The 22757-nt window shown below is 41.1% G+C and overlaps 1 protein-coding gene and 1 long non-coding RNA gene across 2 annotated transcripts in view; one reads left to right on the top strand and one right to left on the bottom strand.

Annotated features, from left to right (window-relative positions):
- Positions 1-9123, bottom strand: part of COL9A1 (collagen type IX alpha 1 chain) — a 70625-nt gene extending 61502 nt beyond the window's left edge. The window contains exons 1-4 of the mRNA XM_052781795.1: positions 8869-9123; positions 8473-8546; positions 7000-7077; positions 6727-6859 (exon numbers count right to left, since the gene is read on the bottom strand). Of these exons, the coding sequence (XP_052637755.1) occupies positions 6727-6859; positions 7000-7077; positions 8473-8546; positions 8869-8882 (299 nt within the window). The 5' untranslated portion in view covers positions 8883-9123. The remainder of the gene's footprint in view (positions 1-6726; positions 6860-6999; positions 7078-8472; positions 8547-8868) is intronic.
- LOC128139429 (uncharacterized) overlaps positions 1-22757 on the top strand; it is a 53998-nt gene that overhangs the window by 8878 nt on the left and 22363 nt on the right. The gene's annotated exons all lie outside the window — the stretch shown is intronic.

Raw genomic sequence — 22757 nt, 5'->3', positions numbered from 1 at the left:
TATGAAAAGGTGGAAAAGGGGGTTCCTTGCCAATATCTTTAAACCATGTGTGATTTGCTATGACTTATGTCTCTGATGACTGCAGATGCAGTAGTCTGTCACAGCTGGGTTTGTTTGATAGGATTTTGTCTAATTTCTTGTGTTCTCTCATTGTTTTGTTCCAGTTTGTACCTTGCCATCTCAAATACAAATGTCAATGCATGGGCATTGTACCTTTCCTCCTGTTCTGAGCACTTTCCGGTGTTTACTACTGTGCCCTATCCTTCCTTGTGTCAGGCTTCTAGCTTACGCAACATGTTTATATATTCTTTCCTACTCCAGGAAGATACTCCCTCTCCCTGTCCAGACAAACATTCACTCTTACTAAGCTCCTGACCCAGTTCAGCATGTCTTTTATGGCCCTCTGTGTCCTTCTTCCTCTATAATATCTCTTAAACAAGTATTTCAATCTCCTCTACTGCTAAAACCTTAGATCATCTGAGTCATTTATCTCTTCGGTTGCTGAATCACACTGTTTGTTCTTGCACAAGATCTGGTGTTACTACTACCGTACTGAAGGTGGTATTGTTAGGCAATTTCTTAGCTGGCCTCCATGTGACATTCCGCTTTCTCTATCAAGTTCAGTGACTCCAGGGGATCTGATACACCAAGCTGCGCAGCTGAAGGAAGCAATACTAATCCCAGATATTCTGAGGAGAGGTTTTCATTCTTTCTCTGCACTGATAAGTTTTGCTGTCATGGCAATACTGGTTAAAATATCACACACGTTCTCACTCCACCTCAGCTGACATAGTTATACTGGCAAAAAAACCCGCCACCCGACTAACCAAAAAAACTAGTAAGTGAACATAGTTACACTTTTTGATTAGAAGATTGTTTATACCAGATTGGCAAAAGGATTCCTTGCACCATATTTAGCTATAGAGTTAGTCCTTTACAAGCCATCATATGGGTCCTCCTTCTTTTTCAGAAGTTAAAATAGAAAAGAAATGTGTTAACTTTTTCAAGCAATATACAAAGAAGAAGAATTGTGTAAGAGCTTCTGACACTGGTAAGGGAAAACTAAATTAGAAGAAGCGTATAAAGAACAGTAAAGAGAAAAAGTCAGTGCACAAACATGGCTATTTACATTTTAAAAAACTTTTAATAACCAGTCAGAAGAACGGCTGCCTTTAGACTAAAGTAAAGGGACTCAACGTAACGAAGCACAGCATGACCCATCGCCAGAAAGGTACTCTGCAGGGGACTGTAACTGTGCAAGATTTAGACCTAGAATTCTACAAGTAAAGCAGAGACAGATTCTATTCTCAGTTACTCCAATGGTAATGAAAAGCAATTCCATTGGCTTTAGTGGTTTCAGTGTATTTCAGTACACAGTTTTTCCCAAAGCCTGTAATCCTTACATCCTTCCTACTGAAGTCAGCAGTTTAAAATGCTAAATATTTGGAAACCATGGCAAATTTATCATGATATTTAAATAAACAATTGTAGAGAAGTTATTCCTCCATCTCATTGCAAACTGTGAAGAGTGCTGGATTCTGTAATCTTCTTGAACAGCTGATAAGTATATAAGCACTTAAATTATTTCCGTAAATTATTTTTAACATACATGTTTCCAATTAATTTATGGAAGGGAATCAAGCAATTTTAAATTTAGAATCAAGCAAATAAGCAGAGGAAGAATTAATATGAAAAAATATTTCAAGCACAAATTCAGTCCTGGCCTATTTCCTATCCACTTAAAATTGCCAGGGATATAAACCATCAGAGCATTTTATTTATTTATTTTTGTATCTTAAGTTTGTAAGATAGCGCTTGAGTCCTGCCTTCCTTGTGTACTCAGACTATTATTAACTGCTTTAATTGTATAATGAGTGCAAGGTCAGGTCAATATTTTATCAGATATTTGAATCCTTGCTTAATGTTTTTAAATACAGTGGTGGGGGGGGGAGTTTGAAACATTTGTAATTCATCTAAGGGAACTTCTGAAACACTACTTTTTTCTTTTAATCTTTTTCATAAATACCTAAGACTCTTATTAATCCTGTAGCTTGAGTGCTTACCAGGAAGATTTCTTTGAGATTTCAAGGCTGAGTCCTACCAAGGCATCAATATAGCCAAGATAGTCATCTGACTCGGTGGTGGAAGCCCTGAGTAGTCCCACTCACTTCAGGATTCATGAAGAGCAGCAGAGTATGCTAAAAGGTTAACTATGTTCTGATTTGAATACTACAAAGTAACTGCTTATTTTATTAAACCTGTTTCATTAACAGTTAATGTCTTAAGTGAGCTCCATTGCCCACTGAGATAACTTACTCCTTGCTAAATGAAGATTTTAGAAATATTACTACAACCCACTAGAGGTGGCTGTAGAAATTCCCCTGGCCAACCTCATGATAACGCAGTATCATGTACCCAGGAGTGGGGGTTCTTTTGCTCAAGCTGGAGACACTTGTGTCTGCACCTCCTGAAGCCTCCTAGAATCTCAGCTGACCTGGCAGGCACTATCTGGCAGCCATCAAATAAGCAATAACAATAAAACCTAGCTAAGCATTTTTAAAAGCAACCGTCCTAAGTCATTAGCCAGAAGTAATTTGTTAGGACTCATTACCCTCAGCGGGTCTCTATTCTTCAGAAATATCCAGTTCTGAGCTAATTATTTCTCTTCTGAGCTAATTAGCTTCTTAGGTGCATTTTGTCTTTTCCATTACAGTGTCATCATCAATATCTATGTAAGATATCTTACTTGTAATGCAAAAGGAAAAGCACCTGAAGAACTTTGGTGGCTGGATGTAGAAAAGTCAGACTTTTGGGCATATGCATTTGAGGAGCATTACTTCAGAGAGAAGCATTATTCCCACAGGAAAAAAACAGGAAATCAGCCTATGAAATTCTCCAGATAGTCCAAGCTTACTGCTAAAGCTTTATGAACTTCCTATTTTCATTTTACAGTTTCTTATCATAATGTGTTTGTCATGTCGCCTGTTAAAGAGGTCTGCAGTGCACCACTACCCCAAATAAAAATGCTGTTCAAAAGGCAGCTTCAATTTTTACGGTGCTCTGCTTTCTACTGAGATGAGGATGCAGGCAAGGAGGTATCATTTCCAGATTCATAGGCTACCTTCATGCTACTAAATTCAATATGCCCAGGACTCTTCTCTGATACTAAGTTCAGCTGGCATGAAAAGGTTTAAACCTGCTTACTTCCAAAACGTGATGACTCTATGCAAGCCACGTATAGGGAATGGTCCATGGCCTATGCTAGCTGCCAAGCTGTGCCCAGGAATTGTTCAAACAGTGCTAACTAGTCTGGACCTAAACCATGCCAAGGTCTTGTATGACATTTTAACAGTATAGATGATCAAATGTGAATGCCTTGGAGCGTTCCCTGGCATTATTTTATCCATGTGGACACAGGGGCCTTGTGATGTGACAGCTGCATCTGTAAGTCAAAGGGTTAAGATTTCATCCAGTGCATAAAGATAGCGAGCTCTTTTCCCCACGTGAAAATATATCATGAACATATTCCTTTGTGCTACTATATACTTTTTTAAAGTTTGCCATTAAAAATCAATACAATTATTATCCAAATTACCAGTATTAGTTTTGTACTTACACGTACAACAGGTACGTAGATTAAAATGAAAAATGGCAGGTTCAGCATGTCAGAGACAAGGGATATGAGTCATGGCAATTTCATGGGTCCTTATTACACAAAGAACACTATATTGATTCTTCAGGGGATTTTATGCTAGAAGAAGCGATGGCCAATGGGAATTCATTTGGATGATGGGAGAAGCTTAAGTCAAGACTTGTGTGCAATCATTTCTGTTCATTCTGGGGTGTACTTCTGGGCCTTGGCAAGCATGCTAAGCAGCAAAAAGACCAAGCTACAATTTAGTAGCATTTTAAGGAAGCTATGTAAGCTTTTCAAGGCATAAGCTATTGCTACAGGAAAGACTGAATAAATACACAGAGCCATGCCCATCTAATTGAGCTCTCATTCCCATGCCATAGCCACTGTCTATGTTAGTATAACAATCATACACTAGTCTAAAAAATTCTTTTACAGTTCCTGATAAATGCTGATGGAACAGCGACAGCACAGCCTCTGTGCCGATACTGTAATTGGCTTGCTCGCCATTTCTACGCGTGTGCCCACCTCCCCATCAGTTCCCCAAAAGCCTTGAAAGCCTTACGCCAGGGAATGGGCTTTCTTAGGGAGACCCCTCCCTATTTCATAAGGCAAGAGAAGACGACACTGTCCATGGCTGTCGGGTTACCAGGTACTAATATGGCTGCTCATTAACGAAGGTGTGAGAGGAGATCTCTGCAGCGGAGCAGGCGTGGAGCCCGCTGTTGCCTGACGTGTTTATTGAGGGTCCCTCCCCAGTGCTCCTACAGCACTTGCGCCTTCCTGCCTATGCCAGCCACCCAGCTCGGGAAAACAGTGCCGTGTACTTTTTCCAAACTCCCTCTATTTTTGCCTCCCCCATCTCCCGGCGAGGCAGGAGCTCACAGCGCCGGAGGCAGGTACCGGAGGATGATTCCCTCCGTGCCCTTGCCCGGCGGCGGCTACGGCGGCCCCCGCGGCGGGGCGGCGTTTCAGCACCGCGGGCACGGACAGCTCGGCGGCGCGGCCGGCCCTTCCCTTCCCTTCTCCCTTCCCTTCCCTTCCCTTCCCTTCCTTTCCTTTCCCTTCCCTTCTCTTCCCTCTTCCCTTCCTTTCCCTCTTCCCTTCCCTTCCCTTCGCTCTTCCCTTCCCTTCCCTCTTCCCTTCCCTTCCCTCTTCCCTTCCCTTCCTTTCCCTCCCCTCCCTGCAGCCACGGGATGCAGCTGCTGCCCACTGGTACCCCGGGAAATATTTACATTATCGTTAAATACTCCATGTGTGAATAAAGGATAGCGGGGGCTTGCTGGAGGGAAAGGCAGCAGGAGTTCAGGATTGCTGCAATGCCTGGGTCTGAGACAGCCAGAATTACGCCCATGCCATTAAAGATGCTCAGCCTTGCTTGAGGTGCTCTGCATAACTTGCTAATTCCTGTAATGCTTCTCAGGCATTTCATCATCCCAGATTCATACCAGTAAAACCCACCTACCATGCCACATTATAAGGATTTTGTGGAGACTTCTGGTTTTAAAAAAAAAAAATAATTATTGGAAATGGCCTAAGGTGTGCCTCTCCTGTGCTGTTTTTTAGCCCCAGCTGCTTACTGCCAACTTCACTCCTTCCAAGTCAGCTTACTGAGAGGGGCACACTGTAAAATAACTCTGGAGCAGAGCAGCAAGATCAGGCTCAGTGACAGAGGAGCAGAACGCTGATGCACTAGAGCACTCTCAGGACTCAAGCCTCAATCCATTCCCTGGGACAAGACACAGCTCAAGTACAGGTGACTTTTTAGTCAGGGCCAAATTTCAGGTATACCATGAGGTAGCATTGCAGTGTAACAGGACAGTGTTGACTGGAAGTACCAGTGTCTTGAATGTTGTAAATTCGTGATACTACAGCACCATGCCCAGCCAACAGCCCAGTGGCAGTAGTCAGCTCAGATGCCGTAGTGTATTAACGCAGCTGGTATAGGCTTGATCAGGGATAACTCGTGTATGTTGAGCGTATACCTCACTAGAGCCATCTATAGCAGTAAGTCTAAACTTTCTTAAAAATGAAAATATTACCGCTTTGATAGCTTAGACTGTTTCTGAGCTAAGAACCAAGAGTTGAAAATCTAAGAATCTCCAACTTTTAGTGAAATGAAGATCCCATTTAATGTCTGTGGTTGGATTCACATTTATGCACTAGCAGCCTTGATTTGCCACTGGGATGGAAAGTAGTCACGAGTCCAATGTAACCAACCAGTTACACTGTAAACTAGCTTAACCTAGTGGCTATGAAGGTAGAAGCCAGGGAGGACTGCACCAAGCAATGTTGTCAGTGATAGTCAGAGTATGACAGAAGCACTTTGCACTCCAATTATTCCTAGCTGAAACAGTAGTCCAATTAAAGGTCTTTCCAGTTAATTGCTAAGTAAAGGCATTCTTAATTACATAAGGTGCTGGACCAGAATCCAGGCTTGCCAAAGTTTGGCAAAGACATGTCTAACCTGCTGTACTATCTCTATTCCTTCACTAACAGCAAGTCTGGCCTCTAAAGCACAAACACAATTAGATTCCTAAATCCTGGCTCCTATTGCAACTTGCCTGTGACATGTTAAATAATAGTTTTCATCTTTTATAGATTACGTGACCATAAAGCAGCCAGGAACATGCATGTAACAGTTATCCAAAAAGCAAAAAAAAACCCCTTACCGTACAATTAATCTTTTATCCTACCTTGTCTCTGCAATCCTTACATGATCAGAAAGATCCCTTTGTGTCAATGTTTTGAGAAAACTTTCCTCACTCTCCTCATGTTATCTTTTCTTTGCCTCCCTATCTCTTTTCAAGTCATCAACAACTTTTAGCTTCACTTCCTAGAGGTGAATCCCTTTCTATTGGCAAATCTTGAGGCACCCTGAGCAATATCATTGGTAGAGGAAAGTGGAAGTCCCTGAAATTGCTGTTACAGTATCAGTCTGGTCTGGTGGTGGCATGAAAAAATGTTGAACTCCTCTTTCCCCTTCCAAAAGCTGTGCAAATGAGGTGATCTAGCTGGGGAGAGGATCTATCTCTTAAACAATAATATTGCAAAATATGTATATCTTAAAGTCAAACAACAAAAGGCATTACCTGGTTGGGATCCTGAAGTCTACATTGGGTCCCAATTTGTAAGCCACTTGGAGAGAAGTGGAGCCCACTACTCTCTGGATTATTCCTTGGGAAGCAGCTTTTTCTATTTGGAACTGAGAAATCAGGTCAAAGCCTACAAGAAGAAATATACATGTCCAGAATGTAACTTTAATCTTAGTTTAGTTAGAGAACTGTGCAGTCACAGAGCTGAATATAACCTGATAAAGTTTCTGAACAGCAGCTTTTTCCTGAAAAAGTCAGGATGCTACTTGCCTGGTAAGTCATCTTGGCCAATCCTGATTGTTGGGCAGAGATCAGTTCTCTGACTGGCACCCAGAATGACTGGTAGTCCTGCAAAAAAGGGTGAATTTATTAACCATGTGTCTGCACATTGCCTCAGATCACCTTAAAAAAATTAAGTGAAGCCACTGTAAAAATATTATGAATTAACTATAGCTATAAATAATAATAATAATATATATAATAATCAATTTAAACTGTACTCAGTGAAGTCAGAGATCTAAGAAAATAAGTATCTGCTTCTAGAGAGCTCCAAATGTAAAATTATAACTTGACTGATTATTTGATATTTTTTTTCAAGCCTTTAAATGAGAGTATTATAATAATTCTTCTCTTTCAGAGCTATGGAGAAATAGTAGTTAGCATAAGAAGGCCTGCTGTGTAAGGAGTTTTTGGTTTGGAACTTTGGTGGTTTAAGCAAACTTCAAAAAAAAAAAAGCCAGTTACCTAAATCAACAGTCTCCCTAGTCCCAAGGAAACTTAAACAAACCTCATGCCAACTAAAGAGACTGTTGAGAAACTGTTGGCATCTTTTCCATCCTCTCTGGTATTCCAGGTGTTCCCACCTTCCTCTGTGCCACATTTGATCAGAGAATGATCATTCATGAAATACAGGGTGGGGGCAAGAAGAACTTACAGACCTTTTTTGTTGACCCAAACAAGAATGTAGAAGAAATTTGTTTGAGGAAATCAAATGTAAAAAAGTAATTTTTCAGAATATGATCTGTCAAAAAGCCTTGTAATGAGCATGAAAACCTACCAGATTCCCCTAATTTAAGGAAGGAAGAAGGAAAAAATAAACATTTATTTGAAGAGTTTAAGAGTCATGTACAAGTCCAGTATCAGGTCAATCTGGAAAATGTTAGTAGAGTCTGGATGGGGAAGAATGAAGCGTGCAAGTTGGAAGGAGATGCATTTCTAACCTACAGAGAGCCTCTTGTGTGCTGCAAAGGCTCAACCATAAATGTGGGTTTCCTTCTGACAACATAGACTTAAAGGGAACATTCAGGTTGACATATTACACCTTAGAAACAGCCTCATTCTGTATTATTTGATGAGCCATATGGCTGACATCCAGCCATTTATATTTTATGCCCAGCAAATAAAGTAGAACCAGTTTGTTGCCACACGTAGCAGAAGAATCTCTAACTGGAAGCACTGAAAGACCGGGGGAGGTTTGTGTCCTGTATCTACCACCTATATGCAGATTTTAATCCTTACCTTGAAAATACATCTAATAGCGAGTCTAAAATAACACACACAGCTCTTGCTTTTTCCCCTTTTTCTGATATGCATCCATACATACGTCCATACATACACATAGAAAGTTCTCCCTTTCTGTCGTGGCTAGCTAGAGAGGACTTTAATTTTGAATAAGCTCAGAATAATTCTTTTGACAGTCAAAATTACAGAAAGATGAAATGCAGATAAAGTCTGTCTCCTTACTTGATTGTTGCTGGATGGTGGCTGAGATGAAAGACCACAGAAAACTACACAGGTAAAAGAAAGCTGTAATTTTCCTGTAAACAGAAAGAAAACTCCAGTATGAATCTATAGTTTCTGACAGATTCTGTTATTGACTTTCTCCTCTGAGCCGTGCATATTAAATGTATAAAAGCCCGAGTTAAGGATTTACTAACAGATTTGACAAGACAATTTCTTTACATGAGAACTTTTTGTCTTTGCCTTATAATAGACCGTCAATAAAGCTCTTTCTATTACCATTTCCTTCGTATAATGCTGTCATAAAACCAAACAACAAAGACGGCAGCTGGCAAGGACAGCTTTAACTGTTCTAATCTCTTATTTACAGATTTCCCTAAATCCCGCTTGTTCTCTTACCAGTTGCTTTTCATCTTCACTGCTGGCTTTCTTCACTTCTCTCATGTGAATATGTGGTGTATATAGTCACACTCCCTGCCTCCCTCTCATGAGTCCTGTAGCACAGAGTGGCAATGGGTGCAGACGGCTCCTCCTGCCCCACGCAGGACCCAGCAGGGAGGGAGGTGCAGGCTGCTGGGTCCGTTTTAATCTTGCAAAGGGAAGGAGGTGGAGGCTGGACAGACATGTGTGTCCTGGCAGGCTCTGAGGGCGGATCTCTGGACCCAGTTGAATATAAAGAAGCCAAGAGAGCAAAGAAAAGGCTGCTGCTTGCGCCAGCATCAGGGCAGGGAGATTAAGAAGATGTGAGTTCAGCGATGCCAGTCACTGAGTGGCAGGGTCTGCTGTTCAGCCAGGCAGATGAAAGAATAATGTGTACCAGGGGGGTTGAGGAACCTGGTGGCCCTGACGCGGTGTGAAGACTCAAAGCTTTGGGCACAAGGGAACCCCGGTCCTATAAAGAAGGCATTTCCATTTCTCACTGATTTACTCATCAGGTGGCCTCAGGAGAAGCCTAGCTGGTCATGTCCCAGTTGGTTCTTCTGAATAAAACCAATTATGTAAAAGGGTTTTCATTGCTTAAACTCAAACCTTTTCAAGGAATACACATAGGCATTACTAAGCAGACTCCTATTCTTCTGTTGCCATTGATAAAGCACTCACTTTCCATAGACTATTAGACATGTTTGGACACACAAAGAAATTTATTCATATTTGTGTGGATGTAAAAAGAGAGAGAGAGACTAAAATCTGTGTGCATAGCAAGGAAAAGAGGTGAACAGCCAGAATGTCCCGATAGTTACCACAGTCAAAATTCATGTATGTATGGAAAAGTATGCTAGGTTGTGCTAATACATCACATTTGTAAGGTTTCATCTTCTCTGGATTCTTAATATTCTACGGTAGTTTAAATTTCCAGATTTTTTTTTTTTAAGTGTGGGATATAGCAAATGCAATGATCTATGCTGTCTGCTGAGAGTCTAAAGCAATAACTGAGTAATGAACTACCCCATTCATCCCAATTTGCTGTAACTCACATTCCCAGTATTGGTAATTCCAGTGTTAACGTTGTTCACACTTTTATGTCTATTGTTAGAAAGGGAGGGGCTGGATCATAGACATGAACAGTTTGCCGTGAATAATGTCACATTTTAATGCCTAAGCAAGCACATCTTGTGTGATACCACTTTTTCCCCCATCAAGAGAAAGGTACGCTCAGGGAGCCTTGCAGTCCAGCATCACAGTAGTGAACATATGGTATCTGTGCCAGAACTGGCACATGAAACCACTGTCAATAAAGAAAATTAAAAATCAGAGAAATATTAATTTGATTTCACAATAAGTTTGCCCAACTCACCACACAGCTGACTCACTCAGCCCCCGTGCAGGTATTACTGTTGTGTCATGCAGTGATATTTGTAGGGCGCAAGAGGATTCTATAAGGAGCAGGAGGCAGAGCGGGACGTGGAAGTCACCTGAAGCTATAAAGAAGGGGAAGGGCATGGGAATGTGGCATGGGAAGGAACAAGTGAGTGCACCCAGGCCTTAGAAGGAGTACCAGAAGGTTTGTGAAGGAATGGAAAAGATTCAGGTGCCAAACCATCTCTTTTGTCATATATAAGTTGTGGCATTAAGTTTGCCTTTGAGACTGCTTAGTATTGCCTGTTTATTTGGGGCAGCACTAAGGAAGAAAAAGCCATCCCAGTAGTTAGATATGGAGCTAAATGGTACTATCTTTGAGTAAATTAGCAAATATTTTTTGGTACATGACATGAAGATGTCTGCCTTTGCTTGTGTCTGGGGTTATTGACACACACATTATCCTCTCCAAAGAGGGGGAGCCTTGTTCCGAGAAATTCAGAGAACACATACTCTGTTTCTGAACAAACTGTAATCTATTTTCATTTGCATTTCATTGCAGCAATTCTCATGGGTGTAACTTCTTTTAAGCCTGGAGTATTTTCCCAATCCAAGATCTTCAAAAGCCATGCTTACTGAAATAAAGCATGGGAGACACTGTGTAACTAAAGCTTGGAAAACCCATTTACTATTCTATTTGTGGGCAAAGGAAAAATTCTTTAGCAGACACTAATAGGCTCTGGTTGTCCTGTGTGCATTTTGATGTCTTCAGCTTGAAACAAAACTCACAATCTATAATGAAATTCCTGATTAGATGTTCTACTAATAATTACCATATCATCTTCAAAGAGACGGACAAATATTAGCAGACAAACTGGTGGTAGCTGGTTTATTAGCCCATGATCTAGTCAATATTATTCCCATTTTATGCAAATGTAAACTGAGATATATGGAGTAGGTATCTTATATATCTTGCTGAGGGTCACAGAGACAGTCCCCATCCAGCTAGCGCTCAGGTTTAGATGATCTGACTACTTTGATGTGTCTCTAGGTCACTTTGTATTTTTCTTTTTTTATGAATTGGGCTAATATTTTTTCAGAAAATCCCAGTGCAGTGATTGCTGTTTAGCCACTTGCTCAGGGATTCCTCACCTAAGCACTAACTGCTCAACTGTTGAAAGTAGATTAATTAAACAACATAGAACAAGATTCTCCAAAAGATCTCTGTTCTTTAGCTAAGGTATGGTGACTTTGTTCAGATACTGTCTCCTGAAAACAAGCTATGTAGGAATGTCATCACCTTGCTAGCATTTTAAAGTGTGCTTACACATCTGACTTCACATTCCTCTCCTCACATATCTGATTCCATATTCCTGTTCTTCTGTGTAGCTTGGGTTGGAGAACATGTACTTGTACAGCTGTCTGGTGAGACTGCGGCTGGATTGGGAGGAAATAGCAAATAAATCAGGTGGACCCAGCTTCTCTTGCGGATATAAAGCTTGCTCTCTGTGATGAAGAAGGTTGCACTGAGATGGCTGTAGTTAGACTTTCGGAAGGCGCAGTCCAGTACAAACCGCAGAAACCAATGTTTGGCTCAGAAGGAGCCGTTAAATGTGGCAAAGAAGGTTCCTCAGTTAAGGCTTGGGCTGACGGCAACTTAGCATGGCTAAATTAAGCCATCTCCTGATGTTTATTGTTTGACTGGGCTTGAAGGAGCTCAACGTCACTGGCTTGTACTTTCGAGCAGGATTTTTAGGAGGGACTAGGCAAGTTTGTTCTTCCTCTGAAAAGTATTTGCAGCATATATGCAGGCACTGAGGGCTCAAGAACAGGCTTTGGGACTGGAGGAACAAAAGTCCAATTTGCTCTGTTGAAGTGGGGCCTCTGCCCACGTGAGTGGTCTCACAAGGAGCAATGGTTGTGTCCCCAGCCCTGCACCGCTCTTCCACGCACGGCTGGAGGGGAGAGGAGCAGCAGGGAAGGCTGGAGGGAAGTCACTTCTTATTTATCTTATATCTCCTGGAAAGTTACTTCTGTCTCATGTGGTCTTCTCTAAATTGTGCCCTCAGTCTTTTCACTTTAACTTCAGCTTCTTACGGCCACATTCTCAGTTCAGTTTACAATATATACAACTTATACATTTCAACCTTCTTTATCCTTACCTATAGTACAAGGGTCACTGCTCTCTTTGCAGTTTAGCAGACCCTAGGATAAGCGCATACCACTCACTTAACTTGTGTGAGTTTGTTGCTACGTTGTGTTTAGCTGTGATAGCTCAAAATTAACTGTGTGTGGCTGTGAGTGATGGTGTTTCTGAAAGACCTGCTCTTTATTAATCACTCTAAGAGTTAAGACAACTTGGACCTGTGACTGATCTCATTGACATCAGGGGCAAAACTTGCACTGACTTAAGCGCCTTTTAATTAAACCAGCAACAAATAATTAAACCAGCATCCACAAGTGTAGGGTAATTGAATTGACAGCAAAACTATAATCCTTGTCAGGCTCCAACACATCATTGAAATTTAACAAATAATTTATTATCCAATAAATTCTTACCTTCATCATAAAAATGTACTTTTCTGTCCAAAATCTTACGAATTTTGGCATGGGAAGAAAAACAGCTTTTCTTTCCAAGCTGTCGGATGCCATTTTCCATAAAGACCAAACAACTTCTTTCCAGGAGAGGTCGCTCAAAGAAACGTGGGAATACATGGGGCCAGATCCTCATCTCCTCAGCACAATCCTCTTTCCAGGTGAACCTCACTGTAGTGGCATTGCAGCCAGTTTGTGAACACCCAGGCTGTCCGAAGGTAGTCTCCAAAATTCAACAAATCCCTCTGGAGTGTTCTTGGAGCACAAACAGAGATGGTCTATACAAGAGGCCAGACAAACTTGCACCATAGCTCCACATCCCCTTGCCACAGTAGTTCTTTCTGTGGATGAGGCTTGCAGTTCCCATTACCTTTGGATGAAAGTCTAGATTGTGGTATCTTTCCTATTTTCATTTCTTTCTAGGTCAGAAGATTTGTACTTTGTCACCAGGGGTGCCAGACAGCAATTATCCCCAAATGTTACAGTCAGTGATTCCAATTATCTTAAATACAGGAGAATTTCTTTTCTAGTGGAAGGCAGAGAAAATCAAAAGAAAAGTTAAGCAGACTTCAAGCAGAACTATGCTAATATTACACAGCTGTGTTTCAGCAGAAATTAGGACTCTAATCTCACTTAACTTACATCTGTGTCCATCTACTGATCGCACTGATTTTACTGATTCTCAACAACTGAAATAAGATCAGAAACAGGCTTTACCTGTTTGTGTTAGTTATTTGTTGAGCATAAAATGTAGTGAAGAATTTCTCAGTTATAATAACAAATAGTATTACTAAAAGCTGGGTCCAAAATTCACAATTGCATCTAACTAAAAACAAAACAATCCCCAAAATTTGGAAGTATTTTCAGTCACAGTTTAATAACTCTTGATAACATTCTTTTAAAGGACATGAATACGTGATACGTAACACAATGATTAAATACTGTGAAGTATAATTCTAGCTGTTTGTAAGTATTTAATTGTTATAAATAACAAGGCTTACATTTCCATTGCCCTGATTTTGCACTTCCACTTACACCTGGTTATTGACCTCAGCAGAGCTACTGGGTTGCCAAAAAATGTTCTGGCCAGAAGTTCATTCAGACAAAACTAAGATAACAAAAATTTGTTAACATTATTCCTTCCGTTTTCTCTCAGTGAATCCACCATTACGCCACAACTGGCAGCTTCTGAGCAGTGTGCCGCCAAAATGACAACCACAGAGTAGAAAACAAAGGGTAGATTTAATGATCATTTTCAAAGCAGAAGGCGGCTTATTAGTGAAGACCCACAGAGATTTGTACAAAGGCCTGCGCCATTCAAACTATTCATAAATGTGATCTGGAAGGAGTGTGAATAATGGGGAGGTAACATCTGCAGATATAAGGAAGTTACCTGAACAACAAAAATGAAAGCTGAGAGTGTAAATTGTGGGAAGGTCTCAAAACACCTAATAAGCGTTTTGAGAAAATAGCAGGTGAAATTCCACATAAATAAAGAGGAAATAATTGGCAATGAAAAAGCAGTCCTAAATTTATGGTAGCTTCTACCATTCTAGAAAGGTATCTGTCAGCTATAATAGGAAGAGCTATGAAAACACGCCTTGGTACTCAGTAGTGGGCAAAAAGCAAACTGCATGTTAGGAGCAATTAGGAAAACAATAGTGAACAAAGTAGAAACCATCAAACTGCTGCTGTATAAACCATGGTCAGCAGGGATGATCTAAGGTTTGCACTGGTTTCAGTAAGAAAAACAATTAAATAGATGAGGATTCTTCAACCCTGAAAAAAATGAGATCTAATGAAGTCTAAGCAGAATGGAAAAAGTGAATAAAGAACAATTGTTGCTCTCCTGCAGAACAAGGACTAAGGTTATCAGCTGAAGCTGGAAGCCAGAAGATTCAAAACAAGCAGCAGATGGCACTTCCCCATACAACTTGTAGAAGCGGTGGGGTTCTTTTCCACCACTTTTAGCATTCAGCCACCACTTTTAGCATTCACCATTGTGAATGCTAAAAGTTGTATGTGATCAAAAAGAGACATGGCAGATTAATGGAGGAAAATCCACCAGGGATCACCTCCAACTCACAAAGTTCCCGGGCCACAAATCACTGCAGGCTGGGAAAATACATGGGAGAAGTGTTCCTATGTACTTGTTCTATTCCTACACACTTTTCTAGGCATCCACTGTTAACACCATGGCCAGAGAAAGTATGCTGTACCAGATGGACCTTTGATCTGACCTGATACAGCTGTTCTTATCTTTTAATACTTAAAAGACTTGCAATACTGAAAATTCAAAAAGGAAAGACTGCTCTTCTAATACCAGAACACATGTCAGGGCACTTAGACCTAGCAGCACTCCTAAAAACAAAGCCAGCCATGGTCTGAGAAGGGAGTTTCTTTCTGATGTTACCTAATTTTTTCAAGATGCAAGGTACTGGGATGGAAGTTTTGTTCTTGTATATGGAGAGGACCCTCAAAGATCACCTCACAGACTGGATGTTAGAAAAGAATCCAAAAAGCACAGAAGCATAGAAAAATTTTGACCATGGAGGACCTGTGCACCCAGTCCAACCTCCTCTCAAGGCAGACTCACACTTCAGAGTCAGAGCAGGTTGCTTAGGGCCTTAACCAGGCTGGGACCTGAGTATCTCCAAGGACAGAGACTCCAGAACCGCCCAGGGCGATTGCACCAGGGCATAGCCACTACCACAGTGGCAACTTTTTCTGTTTATTCAAGCAGAATTTCCACTGCTACAACTTACGGACACCTCGGTACCTGTGTTTGTTAGCACTCAGAGCTTCTGGGCCTCATTCCTCACTCTCTTGCCCGTGAGAAGGACTTTCACTACCAGGAACAAGTGATTTGATAATTATTTTCTATCTAGTTTGTATAGCTATAAGTAGCTATTTGTGCTGCAAGAATGTGAAGAACCAAGTGCTCAGATAATTTAAAAGCAATTTAGGGCAAGACTGCATGAATTCAGAAAAGAAAAATATCTTACAGTGGTATCTGGGGGATATTTCTTCTGGAAAACTACATGAAGAACTTCTCTTAAGAAACAAAACCACAAAAATAAAGGCTGAGCAGGAAAGTGTTTATCACCTTGATTTATTTTTTAATGGTTGGCTTTATAAAAGATTGGTAAATGTTTTACTGCAGCTCACTTAAGGCATGTAGCGTGCCTATAAATAAATCCACGTTGATTATCTAGCGGCATAAGCTTCTCTGTCTCCCATGTTACTGATGCAATGCTCTGAAGTGTATCTCATCAGACATGATTAGATATTTCCTGTTGTCATGTGTAAATTAGTCACTCACTCCTGCAAATGTCACAGAACTTGTTTTGCTGCTTTCTCATTTATTTTTGTACATCCTATAGTTGGATTGCCCAAGAGACCCATTGTTACTACCATATTTTTATTCCTTGGGGGTTTTTTGCCACCAGTGGGCTCCTTGTACAACAAACCTAAAAAGTCTTGCTATCCAAAGAAGCTATACATTCTGGATCTCTTTTGGTTAAATTTTGGTATGTAGGGTTGAAGGATGTATTTTTAACAATCAAACTTATTGTAATATACCTCAAGATTTTTGACCTTTGCTTACAGCTGAGATGGTACCTGTGTTCATATGCTTTCCTAAAACTAAGTACTTTACAGAACTTATGTCCTTACAAATTATGGACTGAGAAATCTGCAACATTTATAACATGCGACCAACTATCATTTTTTTGAGGGAAGATCTTTTTTGTAAAGTCAACGTCAATTAAAAAAAAAAAAAATCTCCTGCAAAAGTATTAGGAAGGTGATCTCGGAAATTTGGTTGACATTGTAGCTGATAAATTAAGAGTCAAGTGATCGCCATGAAAACCAAGTAGGGTTGTCTCCTCTGTATGGGATTCTCATCTCCATCCGTGGGAGCTATGCACAAGAATGGGAATAAAAATAACCCAACTACAATGCTCTGAAATGTAAAACATGTTTCTTCCCAAAATTTGTGATCTTGTCTGGGTTATGCAGACTGCATTGCATGCTGCAGCCACTCTGGAAAGCAGCCAGTTGCTGCAAAGATTTACAGCATACTTTAAATAGTTGAGAGGGAAAGACACATGTTCAAGGGGAAGGCAGTGGCGCGGAGGATTAGCAGTGGGAGAGGACTTCTGTCACTTCTAGGTCAGCGCTCTGAGTCAAGCCTTGCTCAGAGCCAAACAAAAGTTGTTACTATCTCAGGTCTGCTAGTCCGTGTGAAATGAGTTAATGATCACAGGCCAACTCTTGGCAGACAAACATCCCACTGCAAAATCACCCTCCCTTCTGGAAGCCTTGTGAGAAAACCAAGGACTAATTGGGCGTGGAAAACTACCTTGTCTCCTCTAACCAAGGTCTTTCCAGGCTAAGGATGAAACCAGGTGGTGGGGAACGGTGAGCAAGCAGCTGCTTCCCTGGCACTAGCAATTTTGAGGATAATCGGAAGACTTTACAGGAGCGCTAAATCAGTATCTTTCAAGCCCTTGTAAACCCATCTGAAAAACATAGGTACATATGAGCAGCACTCTATTCGGTACTATACTCAGTATTTGAGACAGATAGTTAGGTTTGAATTCTTAAGAATATTTAGATTTGTTTTAAAAATGTGAAGGACAATTTTAGGTGTAAGCTCTCTTGAGCCAAATCTTAAAAAAATTAAGGTACTGGACAGAAGAGCACTAACATCCTGTTTGTGTCAGGGCGTACTGAATTTATCGAAACTGTGACAGAGACTTACATACTAGTTCAGCTTTGCAGGGATTTCTGGAGATCCTCTGGTCCACCCCCCTGCCCAGAGCAAGGCTAACCTCAGGTTACTGAAGACCTGTCAAGTTTTGATTATCTCCAAGGATGGGCAACTTGTACCACCATTCAGTTACTGTCTCACACGGTTACTTTGTAAATATGCTTATTTACAGCATTCAGGCTGAACTAGTTAGCAGTCCTGGAGCACAGAAATGCCAGCAAAACTGCTTGACACAATCAGCATATAAATACAAGTGAGAACCTTTTCTACACATGCTGTCACTCAGGCTGTCTCCTGTACCTCTAGGACATTTCTCAGAGTATTGCAGATGCTTTGATGTAATTGGGAAGAATACTCCAGGGCACTGAACACAATTTTCAAGGTAATGCAGCTCAAATTCGACACAGAGTGTTCTCTGGTTCTGTGAAATTTCCATATGTTTTTTCAGGAACTTTCCTATTTTCAAGCAATCTGTGTCTTTAAGCCTCCTCCGTAATCCTGTTTAATGCCGCCTATGGGAAACTTTTTTTTAGGATGAGTTCAGGTCTATACTGGAGAAGCCTTTCCTGGCATAATAATGACAGAGTGTGGGATTTCTTGTGACATTTTTATACTGGAAAAGTCCTAGTATATATATACATTTATACCAGATAAATGGGCTTTCATCAGCATAGTGTATTTATTTCACTTGCTGAACTGGCATAAGCCAGTCCAGGAAAAGCAGAGCTTCATTTGAAGAAAATGATCTAAATTGAGAAATCTTTTTCCAGTGTGAAGAGGGCACAAACAAACTGTCTGTGGCAATGCGATCAGTGAACTGACTTTTCCATCCAACAGGTGGAGTTTTACAATCACCAATGCTCAGATTCTCACGCTACGCTGTTCATTCATTATAAATTAAATTAGTCCTAACCACATATTAGTAGTGTTTAATATTGATAATACCAGATGGATGCATGCATAGATGAACGAATTATTGGCCTTTTCTCCCTTTATGTAGTATGGAGGTTGTTAAGACACCCAAAGTCACCAGTGGTATTCCTATCTTTAGTTATATTGCTGAGATATTCAAGAAATGGGATTTTTAAATTTTTGCTTTCAAGCACTCTAACATTACCTACAAGACATACACCTTGTTTAAAAAGAACTTTTCTGCAGAAATATCAGAACACTTTGTTCCATCACATATTTATAAGTTTTACATTCTTGTGTTATGTTGCCTGTTATCCATCTGATGTAAATGACCTTTCAGTCTTTTCTGCATTCTCTGCATCTTTGGTAGAATTAAGAATACACATGTCAATGATTGTCCACCTTTTAATTACATAAAGACATTTTGGTAACTTCCCCATTGTGATCCCATGTTTTTGATAAGCGGACATCTCATTTGTGTATTTGCTTAAAGCTGTGCATTCTGCAGAGTTTTCATTCATTTTGCAACACAATGATCCTCTTACTGCAACTGTAAAAACACAGAAAAACAAATGCAACTGCAACAGCCAGGAGAGTGATCATGGACCGAGCTGGGATGGATGGATGGATGGATGGATGGATGGATGGATGGATGAAGAGCTGTGGACTGACAGCTGTTGCCCAGCCTTATCAGAAACTGGATCCATTCCTTTGGGGTTTAGTTCCAAATTCTCATGTTTAAGTTATGCTCCTTTATTGTATGCTCTCCTTCTGAACTGATGAATCTTGCATCACTCTCTGCACGTGGTATAGCCAGGAGCACACCTGGAATGGCAAGACTTCAGTCGGTCCCAACAGATGGAAGGAGAAATTGAAGCTTGATCTCACATATGCTGGATGTGTGTGCAAGCCGGTTTGTTATTACATGCAAAATAGGTGTGGCGGTACCATTACCTGTAACCATCCTGATTATTTAATTTGAAAAGGTTGTGCCCTGATTATTCTTTCCAATTTGAGGTGCAAAGGCCTGATCTCCAGGGTGGACTCTATGTTCTGGATCTCAGAGGCAGGGAGGAAGCTTCCCGAAGCCTTGAGTCAGGTACTTGGGCTCTAGGTGAGGATTTTAAGCATATTCCTGCACCTACCATTTCCTGTTGGTTCCCCATTTTGGGGGAGTAGGCCTTAAGGTATGCCTACCTCTCTGTGCTCTGTGTAGGAAGTGTAGGTGACTAATTCTACGACCTAGATTCTGTTTGAGGAAGAGAGCTCTAAAATTAAAATGTTGGGTATGCATGCATTTAAATCTCTTGCTTAGTCTAGTCCATATTTCTTTTTGAAATCTTGCTGGGCATTTCAGTCATTGTATAATCTTGGCATTTACTCTGGGAATTGCCTGGGAGAGTTATCTTCTGCTACATTTTGTACAAATACATTAAACTGGCGTGGAAAGAAGAAAACACACTGAGATGGGCTTTGTGGAACACATCAGTCAGGTGAGAGAGAGCCTCTAGAGTTTCCCAATGCTGGCTGTTGAATTAATCCTAAATTTATTCAACCAGCTATTACAATGTGGTAAAAAAGCTAAAGAAAATAATTAATTGACTGGCATTATCCATTCCTGACCACGTCTTTCCCTGTTGCAACCCAGGTTGAGAAATTGCAGCTCCAGCAGTTTTTTTAATTTGTGGGTGTCCTCTTAAACAAGGTATATTGAACTGGATAGAAGCGAAAGGTAGAAATGTCTGTAAACTATCACATGTTCCAGAGCAGTAATAATTTAGGAGTCTTTCTGACATTCAGAAGAAGAAAATATTATTTGGCTAGAATTTTCTATCTCATAGCAAAGAGGCCAAGAAAATACTGTAAATGCTGCAGGCATAAGAAAATTAATAAGTACATACCGTGCTATATGCACATTCGAATGCTATAGTCTGGCATGTGGTTACAAGTAGTAAAAAGGAGCTAGAATTAGGTTCTCTTCACTAAATTATAACTGCAGTTATTAATATTTATATAATCTCTCAACACTAAATGTCAGGATTATTTCAATGCTGGGTTCATCATTACTTACTCAGTAGAATAACATGTTGATAACTGAAATGGTGATCCATTATATTTTTCTTCCTGCGTAAATATGGATTTAGCTGTGCTGGTGAAATCAAATCACCCATAGGGCAGCAGCTGTCAGAACTAGGGCTGGCTGTAGAACAAGAATTACCTTTAGGTAATTCAGGGTCATCATATTTTTATGTTGGATCTCACTGAAACCAAGAGAGAAGACAGGGGAAGCACACATCCTACAATAGTCCAAAAGCAGAGGATGCTCCAAAGGGGGATCAGCCCTTTTCTTGCCGTAGGCTTGCTTATGGGGACAGGGGGTTGCTGCCTCTTAGGCTCCAAGGTGTCTCTGGGGCTACAAGGCACTTAAACAACCTGTGCCAGCTTTGTGCTCAGGCTGACCACAAAACCCATCTGATTTTCTGGTTGCTATAGGAAGATGCCACCTGCTCTTGTGGGAAAGACCTAGGTCATCCTTTTAGCCCCACAGTAGGTGTCACAAGCGCAGGCAGGATATACGGGGCAACCTAGCAAACCAGTGGAGTCTTGGCACTTCTACACAGTGGGTAAATAGGCAATCAGGACTGGTGTGGATACGGGTTTTCTCTGGTATTTCCTGAAAGCCACTTTTCTACCATTGAGAAAGATGGTGCAGGTCCAGACAAAGTCAGCTGTCACATAGGATGGCACATGAGTTTGTGCTCACACTGCACAGTGTAGGTATATCATGTGAATCCCCTGAGCACTGGTACATGTCCATCTTTCACCTGCGTAGCCGTACAAAAACATTGGACAGCTGTACAAATTCAATGGACATTCTTCCTTACAACATTATCAGTCAACCTTAAAAAAGATGCTCCAAAGAACACACATTACATGATTCAGCTGAGATTTCCATTTCTCTGGACACACTTCTGGAAGTAAAGTGGAACTGCTGTGTGTTAAATGCTGGACCATGACCTTAGGCTGCAGTGCTCAGCCCAGAGCGCTGAGTGCCAGACGCTGATGGGAGGACTACGGTTCTCCGTAGAAGAGCAGTGCCCTTCCTTTAGGGAATCTGCCCATCTCTGTACCAGCAGGAATGAGGAAAGTCGTATCTTCTCTTATTCTTTAAACTCTCAGGGCTAGAACAAATTTTACACATCATTTAAGCTAAGTGCTTTGTAGAAACCACATAAAATGCAACTCTTTTTCCCAAAGGCTAAGATTAAAAAAGAAGAAGAAGATTGACGGTGCTGAGTGTTTAATGGGTTGCAACTTAAGAGATCTGGTTTGGAGAGGACAGCCATTTGACACTGGTTAGGGAGCATGGCCTTCGAAGGATTCTGTCTGGGGTAGCGAGGGCTGGCGGCTCCCTGGAGGTCCCCCAGGGCAGCAGGGCAGGTCCTGGCACTGCTGTGGCATCCCTGGGGCGGGGACCGATGGCCCCAGGGTCTAACATGGGGTCCTGGACCAGGGCAGGGTGGGAGGAGGCCAGGCAGGGACATTATGGCCCCATTAGAGCCCTCAGATTTTCAGATGATATATCCAGAGTCACCAGATCTCTGTTAAAACCTTGGTGCCAAAACCTAAATGACAACTGTAACATGCAAAGGAAGCTACTCTACCCACAGGGAACGGCTTGTCTAGGAGGGACTTCGGCTGTGGCTATACCGACTCATTTTAGTACGTGATACATCATGAGACTCTGCAGTCTTTTCGCTGTTTAAAGCCTGGAGAACAAGGAGGAGATATAAGTCAACATGCAGGTCACTAAGCAGCCGTGGGAGGTAACTCCAAAACGGGCTGGTGTTCTCAAAGCAAAACATGCAGCTTCAGCATCTGGAATGGATGGTGATGAGAGGGGTAAATGTTAGTATCAAAAAGGTTAGGAGATTGAAACAGTGGAGTCACAAGAATGGTCAGATCAGGAGATGGTAGATTTAAAGGAAACACTTTTTTCTAGAGAAAAAAATTAGATTTTTGTCAGAGCATAAATATGAGAGAAGTAAGAGAGAGAGAAATTAAGATGATCCCTAGGATGTGATTCATGCTAGGGAATGGAACTCTGGAAAAAGGCTATTTACTCTGTGTGGGACACCTTGAGTTTGAGAAGTTTGTGGCTACCCAGACTGTAATGGAGACTTCTGCTCTATATATTTTAGGGTCACTG

This window comes from Harpia harpyja, chromosome 3, assembly GCF_026419915.1.
Source record: "Harpia harpyja isolate bHarHar1 chromosome 3, bHarHar1 primary haplotype, whole genome shotgun sequence".
Lineage (NCBI taxonomy): Eukaryota > Metazoa > Chordata > Aves > Accipitriformes > Accipitridae > Harpia > Harpia harpyja.
The sequence above is the reverse complement of the archived record's forward strand: the minus strand, read 5'-3'. Positions and strand labels throughout refer to the sequence as shown.